Here is an 8,407-nt window from a genome sequence, read left to right on the forward strand (position 1 = left end):
CTTTTCCTTTTCCTTTTCCTTTTCCTTTTCCTTTTCCTTTTCCTTTTTTGCTTTTTTCCTGTCTCTCTTAGCAACTGGAGTATGTGTAAAAATCAGGGATTTGCTGTTTGGGGATAGGGACTTAATCAGAATAGAATTTTGTAGTTCACTGTGGCTGTTAGGGCATTAATCAAGCAATCTTCTATTGTCCAATTTTTTTTTTTTTTTTTTTTTTTTTGTAGTAAGCTCTGTGTCCAGCATGGGCTACTCATGACACTGAGATCAAGAGTCGCATGTTATATCGACTGTGCCAGCCAGGCATCCCTCATATTGTCCAATCTGTTAAAGCAATATTTTAGTTTGTGATTATGCTGATTGTCTATATTATATTCAACATCGGTGAATGTAGATCTTGATTACAGTTAGTCTTAGAGGGAATATGCTTTCTTTTTAATAGAGTTTCTTTGTAAAATATTTGTAACATGAAATTGACTGTTTCAACCATTTTTAGTATATGTGCTGCCGAAGCGAGCACTCAACCATTTTTAAGTGTATAATTCAGTGGTGTTAAGTACGTTCACAGTATTGCACAACCATCACCATCTCCAGAACTTTCCCATCAGCCCAGAGACTCTGTGCCCATTGAACTAGAACTCCTGCTTCCTCTCTCCCTCCAGTTACTATTCTTTCTGTCTCTGAATTTTTCAATTTGAAAATATGGGTTTAAGCTACTGTAGTGGTCTGTGCTTTATACTCAGCAGCAAGGAAAAGTTTTTAGTGCTTTTGGATCTTACCCCATTTGTTAGACATTTGGGAAAAATCTTTTTTTTATTAAAAGTAGGCAAGGAGGTGAGGGAACTATGGGAGAATTGCTTTGAGGTTTGTTGAAAAATATGCCAACTTAAGCTTATTGGTTCCCTTGGTGTTCCTGATAGGCTTTTCTCTTTCTTTTCCTAGGACTTGGATGTTGTGGGTGATGGTATGCAGTGCCCTCCTTCACCCTTGCTTTTTGATCCTTCACTAACCCTTGAAGATCATTCAGTCAAAGAAATTGCTGAAGGCTCAGTGGATATTCTGGCAAGTGAAGAACAACCCCATCCAGACACAGGTCTCCCTGCTGGCTATGGCTAGCATGTACTCCCAGTGAGTGGGGTTGTTATCACAAGACTGTAAGGTGCCCCAGATGGCAATTCTCCAGATGGGCCCTTAGAGAGAACACCTGATGGACACTAGTCCCAGAATCTCAGAGAGCAGGAAACTGTTTATGTAGTTAACTAGAAGAGGTTAAGACAAGGAGTCTACATAAATGGTTCTTTTTAAAGGGAGAATTCAGCACTGGAATTGTTTTTCTCATAGAGTATGGGCAAGTAATGTGATATGGCTTCTTTCTTTGATTCTTGGGTGGGGTACCAGTGGCCCTGACTGAAGACTAGCAGTTGTACTATGCTGTTGGTTTCAAGCAGAGGCCCAAAGAACTATCTTCCTGTGATTTGCTGGCTGTTCTGGAGTCTCAGCAAAGAATGGCTGTTTCATTGGAAGAAACAACCCACAGTTCTCCTTCCCATTGGGAGAGCCTCAGGAATGCTATAGCTAATGACTGCTTACTCCCAAGGGTCAGAGATTGTTACGTATGGGGAAGAGCATCTGCTCAAAGTTGTTTTATTTCTGCTGTCTTGATCTTGATAATTCAGATTCATGTTTCAGACCCTAATGAATGGATTTGTAATCAAAGTGATTTTCTTTTAACAGGGCCAGATACAGATGGCTGGAGATGGGTGCAGATCACAGGGGTCTCGAAATTCTGAGAAAGTCTCTGCACCACTGCCTCAAAGTGGAGTGGCTACTGCAAATGGGAAGCCAGAACCTTCTTCTATCAGTTGATAGTTTGTTTGGGGAACCATTTGACTTTGGAGGATTTGAATTTTCCATTCTTTAAACAAATATTTATGACTCTTTCTCACTGAAGGACAACTCCGATTACGTTGTTTTTCCTCTGGGTTATTGAGTGCTGTAGTCAAACCAAATTTGGGGGGAAGGGACCAGTAGTGTCTACAGGTTGTGGATGGCTTCTCACTCTGTGCAAGGAAGAGAGATCGGTGATTCATGTCAGAGCTGCTGGGATTGAGAGAGTATTTGGGACCATGCCTGAGGGGAGAGACATCTGACATCTTTGTAATGGGAATTCCCAAGTCTTGGAATAAATCCACATAGGTGTTTCGGCAGGAGATGTGTACCCTTCGGATATTGATGAAACCCAGTGTTTGATTTTCTCTATCTAATGGCTTGTGTTTTAGCCTTTCTTCACCTCTCACCTGATTGGATAATCTGAACACCCCCTCAACCCTCCAGTGAACTCTGACCTATAACCTCTGAGAATAGCCCACAGGACTGGGCCCTCCTTAACCATCCATCTTGCTTCTAACCTATGTAAATTTCTGTAGTGGCTATCTTATGTAAGATACAATAAAAAATTGTATATAGTTTCTATTAAATGTTAAAATGTTATGAAAATGTAAAACAATCACTTGAATGCATGTTTTGTTTATATATTTGTGAACATATATATATTTTGGAGTCCTTAGGGAGTTGTCTTTGATGGGAAAGGGAAAACAGGACAGATAAACTTCCTTTCCAAGAAGTAGATACATTTTCGGTAAATTGGTTTGGTTTGGAGGATAACATAAAAACCTGTAAGAAGTAGGTAGAAAGGGGTGGAACTTCCTTATTAAAGCCTACTCATTCCAAGTATCTTCCTTATTTTCATCCTGCTCTCTGTGTCCCCTACTTTCACTTGCCTTTCTTTCTCCCAGTTAATGTCTGGTTATCATAGAATTCTCCAGAGCTTGGAATATATATATGTATATGTAAAACTTCCATTGAAGTCGGGCCTGATGCTAGATCACTGAGAGAGACATAAGTTGTCAAGATCATTTTGATGATGAATCTAAAGATAGGGTTAAAATAGAAGTTCATTTAGGTTTGAGTTACCTATGCTAGAAGTTATCTATTATAGGCTTAACTCAGAGGTATTGTGGGTTAGGTTCCAGACCACTGTAGTAAAACAAATATCTAGATAAAGAGCCAGGTGAATTTTTGGGTTTCCCAATGCATATAAAGGTTATGTTTATACTATAGTCTATTAAGTATGCAGTAGCATTATGTCTAAAAAAAGCATACCTAGTTAAAAGATACTTCATTGCTAAAAAAATGCTAACCATCATCTGAGCTTTCAGCAAGTCTAATCACTGATATATAATAATGAAAAAATCTGAAATATTGCAAGAATTAAACATGTGACCTAGAGACATAAAGTGAGCAAATGGTGTTGGAAAAATCGTGCCAATACATTTGCTCAATGCAGGGTTGCCACAAACCTTCATTTTGTGAGAAAACGCAATTATCTGCGAAGTGCAATAAAGTGAAGCACAATAAAATGAGGTATACCTGTAATTGTCCCTTGACTTTTGTCCGTGAAAGTGCTGCCCACCTTTATTTAGTAGCCCCATGATCTTCACCGGTATTACCAAGCTCGGTCCTGGCCTCCAGAGAAGGTGCACTGAACTTAGTAATACTGGTGCCCTGCTTACCCGATGGCTTTGGTGAATGAGGATGTCCTCTGGGCCTCTCAAAATGGACCCAATTTGGCATATCCTCCTCCCTGCACCTTTTGATTGCTTTGCCTTCTGCCAGGGCAATTCTGGCATTTTCATTTCACTGAGTGCTTGCCATCATTTTTTCTTCAGGTTTCTGAAAGGCTCCCTGGAAGCTAGTTTACCCCATTCCCTGGGCTCCTGGCCAAGATGTTAAATCCTGAGTGCTGAGGACATGCTCCCAAGTCCATGACTTATCCAGTTTTATGTTCTGGTGCCCTTGATTAGGCATACCCTTGGTATTCCCCTGCCTCCTACCAGTATATGCTAGCTAGTTCTTAGTTCGTTTGTGGTACAGTTTCTTTATTTGACCCACTGCATTTCCAGCTGGATTATGCTGGGATTTAACCCTGGTTACTGGCCTGGCAGAAGAGAGATGAGGTTGAGGCAGCTTTGTGTGAGGAAGGCTTTCTTTAAGAGAGCCCGCCTGCATGAGGGAAGTGCTAGCTATTGCTCGGGAGTGATGGGCCACCTCTGCAAATACAGTTCAGGGAAGTCTGCAGAACCAGTATTCTTGGGGGCTTCTACCCAGATGTGTTAATACTATAGGATCTCAGGTTTTTCCAGTCAGGCTCCTGACCTTAGCATGTACTGTGGTTGAGCATTGGAGCTTTTTTTTTTAGAATTTAACTCTTAAATCTCACCCCGTTACTCAGTTCTGGGTGCTTTTGTGCTGCAGGTGAAAGAGGCCTCCTTTTAAGAAACCCCTTTGGCTCTCCTACATCCCATTTAACTTACTTTTTTTTTTTTTTTTCAATCTGTAATTACTTCTCCAGAATGTATTCATTGTGTAATGGGAAGTTTGTACCTCTGTCCACGGTCACCAATTTCCCCTATCCCCACCCTTGTCTCTGGCAACCACCAGTCTGTTCCGTTTCTGTGAATTGGTTTTTTTTAAGACTCCATGTGTAGGTGAGATTTACACTATTTGTTTTTCTCTGGCTTATTTTACTTAGCATAATGCCTTCAAGGTCCATCCATGTTGTCCCAAATGGCAGGATTTCCTTTCTCTCAGGAAGCCTTTTGACCAGTGTGTGGCTGGGATAAAGATAGGTTAATGCCTTCAGATTCCAGCAACCAGGGATGGTGTAATGGGCAAGTGATCATAGTCTCAATGTTTGAAATTAAGTTTCCTTTAAGAGGAGAGGATATTTTCTGGGTTCTCTGTTTCATTTTCCTAACACTTTGAGGTCCCCAACTGGCTCAGCTCCCCAGATCTCTCAACCTGCAATGATTGGCCACCTTGGTTGTAACCTTAGGTCACCAGGACTGTCACCATCCTAACATTAGACAATACCACCTGGCTTTACTGTTAGCCTCTGTGGATGGTTCCATTTGATGGATGTATCTACCCAGCTTTCCTCAAACTTAGTCTGCTTAGTACCAGGTGTCACTTTGATATCCCATGTTTCATCAGTTGACTAGGTATCACTGATGGAGCTGAGCCAGAGATGTAGGGATGGGAGTGGTGGTGCCTAGAGAACAGGGATATAGCTGGAAAATGACTTCAGCTCCCACCCCAGTCTTTCCTAGAGCTGATTAGTTACAGCTACCCAAATGTTCCTTATACCTCTTCTACCTGTGTTTCATGGCTTAGTGAATGGCATACCATCCACCCAGTGACCAAACTGGAAATCTAGAAGTATTCCATTGTTCTCTCTTCTGCCCACACCTGATTGATTGCTATCACAATTCCTCCTTCATAATGTCCCTTGAGTTTGTTTCCTTTCTTCATCTCTACTGACATTACCTTATTGTGGGCCACAGGTTGCAAGCTGATGACCTTCATTACCAGATTTGGCCTATATGTGAGGACTTTCTGCACAATTGTGAAAATAAAAAAGTTACATTAAAAATGTCTTGACAATTTGGAAGCTCTAGCGATACTGAGCAATATTCTTGTTTTGTTTTGTTTTGGTACAAAAAGGTGATTTTATTAAAGCATGAGGACAGGACCCGTGGGTAGAAAGAGCTGCCACTGAGCAATATTCTTGAATGAAACAATTGACTGGAGCCAAATAGTGTTTTTTAAATTTTTTTTTTTTTAACATTTATTTATTTTTGAGACAGAGAGAGACAGAGCATGAACGGGGGAGGGTCAGAGAGAGGGAGACCCAGAATCTGAAACAGGCTCCAGGCTCTGAGCTTTCAGCACAGAGCCTGATGCGGGGCTCGAACCCACGGACTGTGAGATCATGACCTGAGCCGAAGTCGGCTGCATAACCGACTGAGCCACCCAGGCGCCCCTGAATAGTGTTTTTTAAGGGATACGTGCTTTTCATTTTCCACAGATCTCACCTCTCTCTTGTCTTAGACCCTGTCTGCTTCATTCACTTAATGTCAGGCTCCTACAGACATTGGAATTTGCAACCACTTGTTCTCTCTCTTGAGAAAGACAATAGCCCCCTACTCCTCTCCCAGCTTGAAATCTTACCCTTTTAATTTTTTTTCTTTTTTTCTTTTTTATTTTTTTTTCTATAATTTACTTATTTTTTACATCCAAGTTAGTGCATGGTGCAACAATGATTTCAGGAGTAGATTCCTTAAGCCTCTTACCCGTTTAGCCCATCTCCCCTCCCACAATCCCTCCAGCAATCCTCCGTTTTCTATATTTAAGTCTCTTATGTTTTGTACCCCTCCCTGTTTTTATATTATTTTTGCTTTCCTTCCGTTATGTTCACCTGTTTTTTTTATCTTAAAGTCCTCATGTGAGTGAAGTCATATGATAATTTGTCTTTGACTAATTTCGCTTAGCATTATACCCTCTAGTTCCATCCATGTAGTTGCAAATAGCAACACTTCATTCCTTTTGATTGCCGAGTAATATCCATTCATCCATTGATGGACTTCTGGGCTCTTGCCGTACTTTGGCTCTTGTTGATAGTGCTACTATAAACATTGGGGTGTATGTGCCCCTTTGAAACAGCACACCTGTATCCCTTGGATAAATACCTAGTAGTGCAATTGCTTGGTCGTTGGGTAGTTCTATTTTTAATTTTTTGAAGAACCTCCATACTGTTTTCCAGAGTGACCGCACCAGTTTGTGTTCCCACCAGCTGTGCAAAAGAGATCCTCTTTCTCCACATCCTCGTCAACATCTGTTGTTGCCTGAGTTGTTAATGTTAGCCATTCTGACAGGTGTGAGGTATCTCATTGTGGTTTTGATTTGTATTTCCCAGATGATGAGTGATGTTGAGAATGTTTTCATGTGTCAGTTGGCCATCTGGATGTCTTCTTTGGAGAAGTGTCTATTCATGTCTTTTGCCCATTTCTTCACTGGATTATTTGTTTTTTGGGTGTTGAGTTTGGTAAGTTCTCTATAGATTTTGGGTACTAACCCTTTATCTGATATGTCGTTTGCAAATATCTTCTCCCATTCTGTCAGTTGCCTTTTAGTTTTGTTGATTGTTTTCTTTGCTGTGCAGAAGCTTTTTATTTTGATGAGGTCCCAATTGTTCATTTTTGCTTTTGTTTCCCTTGCCTCCAGAGACGTGTTGAGTAAGAAGTTGCTGTGGCCAATGTCAAAGAGGTTTTTGCCTGCTTTCTCCTCAAGGATTTTGATGGCTTCCTGTCTTACATTTAGGTCTTTCATCCATTTTGAGTTTATTTTTGTGTACGTGTAAGAAAGTGGTCCAGGTTCATTTTTCTGCATGTCACTGTCCACAGTTTTCTTAACACCACTATTTGCTGAAGAGACTATCTTTATTCCATTGGATATTCTTTCCTGCTTTGTCAAAGATTAGTTGGCCATACATTTGTGGGTCCTTTTCTGGGTTCTCTATTCTGTTCCATTGAACTGAGTGTCTGTTTTTGTGCCAGTGTCATGCAGTCTTGATGATTACAGCTTTGGAATACAGCTTAAAGTCCGGGATTGTGATGCCTCCTGCTTTGGTTTTCTTTTACAAGATTTGCTTTGACTATTCGGGGTCTTTTCTGGTTCCATACAAATTTTAGGATTGTTTGTTCTAGCTCTGTGAAGAATGTTGGTGTTATTTTGATAGGTATTGCATTGAGTATGTAGATTACTTTGGATAGTATTGACATTTTTATAATATTTGTTCTTCCTATCCAGGAGCATAGAATAGTTTTCCATTTTTTGTGTCTTCAATTTCTTTCATAAGCTTTCTATAGTTTTCAGTGTATAGATTTTTCACCTCTTTGTTTAGATTTACTCCTAGGTATTTTATGTTTTTTGGTACAATTGTAAATGGGATCAATTCCTTGATTTCTTTTTCTGTTGCTTCATTATTGGTATATGAGAATGCAACCAATTTCTGTGCATTGATTTTATATCCTGTGACTTTGCTGAATTCATGGATCAGTTCTAGCAGTTTTTTTGTGGAATCTTTTGGGTTTTCTATATAGAGTGTCTTGTCATCTACAAAGAGGGAAAATTTGACCTCCTCCTCGCCAACTTGGATGCCTTTTATTTCTTTTTGCTCTCTGATTACTGAGGCTAAGACTTCCAATACTATGTTGAATAACAGTGGTGAGAGTGGACATCCGTGTCTTGTTCTTGACCTTAGGGAGAAAGCTCTGTTTTTCCCCATTGGGGAGGATATTAGCAGTGGGTCTTTCATATATAGCATTTATGATCTCCAGGTATGATCCTTCTAACCCTACTTTCTTGAGGGTTTTCATCAAGAAAGGATGCTGTATTTTGTCAAATGCTTTCTCTGCATCTATTGAGAGGATCATGTGGTTCTTGTCCTTTCTTTTATTGATATGATGAATCATATTGATTGTTTTGAGGATATTGAACCCACCCTGAATAATTT

General features: G+C 40.2%; 1 protein-coding gene and 1 non-coding gene across 5 annotated transcripts in view; both read left to right on the forward strand.

The window, feature by feature from the left end:
• KANSL2 (KAT8 regulatory NSL complex subunit 2) overlaps positions 1-2,876 on the forward strand; it is a 20,421-nt gene extending 17,545 nt beyond the window's left edge. For 2 of the 4 annotated variants that reach the window (XM_040488295.1, XM_040488298.1), the window contains exons 9-10: positions 937-1,056; positions 1,729-2,876. In XM_040488295.1, the coding sequence (XP_040344229.1) occupies positions 937-1,056; positions 1,729-1,860 (252 nt within the window). In that variant the 3' untranslated portion in view covers positions 1,861-2,876. Of the gene's footprint in view, positions 1-936; positions 1,123-1,728 lie in introns of all 4 variants that reach the window. The other 2 variants (XM_040488296.1, XM_040488297.1) reach the window with 2 other exon arrangements.
• LOC121039132 (small nucleolar RNA SNORA2/SNORA34 family) lies at positions 1,392-1,526 on the forward strand. The gene has a single exon (XR_005794648.1). It is a non-coding gene; the product is annotated as a small nucleolar RNA SNORA2/SNORA34 family (small nucleolar RNA).
• Positions 2,877-8,407: the final 5,531 nt, after the last annotated feature.

The sequence above is a fragment of the Herpailurus yagouaroundi genome, unplaced genomic scaffold (genome assembly GCF_014898765.1).
Source record: "Herpailurus yagouaroundi ecotype Mexico unplaced genomic scaffold, PumYag 166, whole genome shotgun sequence".
Lineage (NCBI taxonomy): Eukaryota > Metazoa > Chordata > Mammalia > Carnivora > Felidae > Herpailurus > Herpailurus yagouaroundi.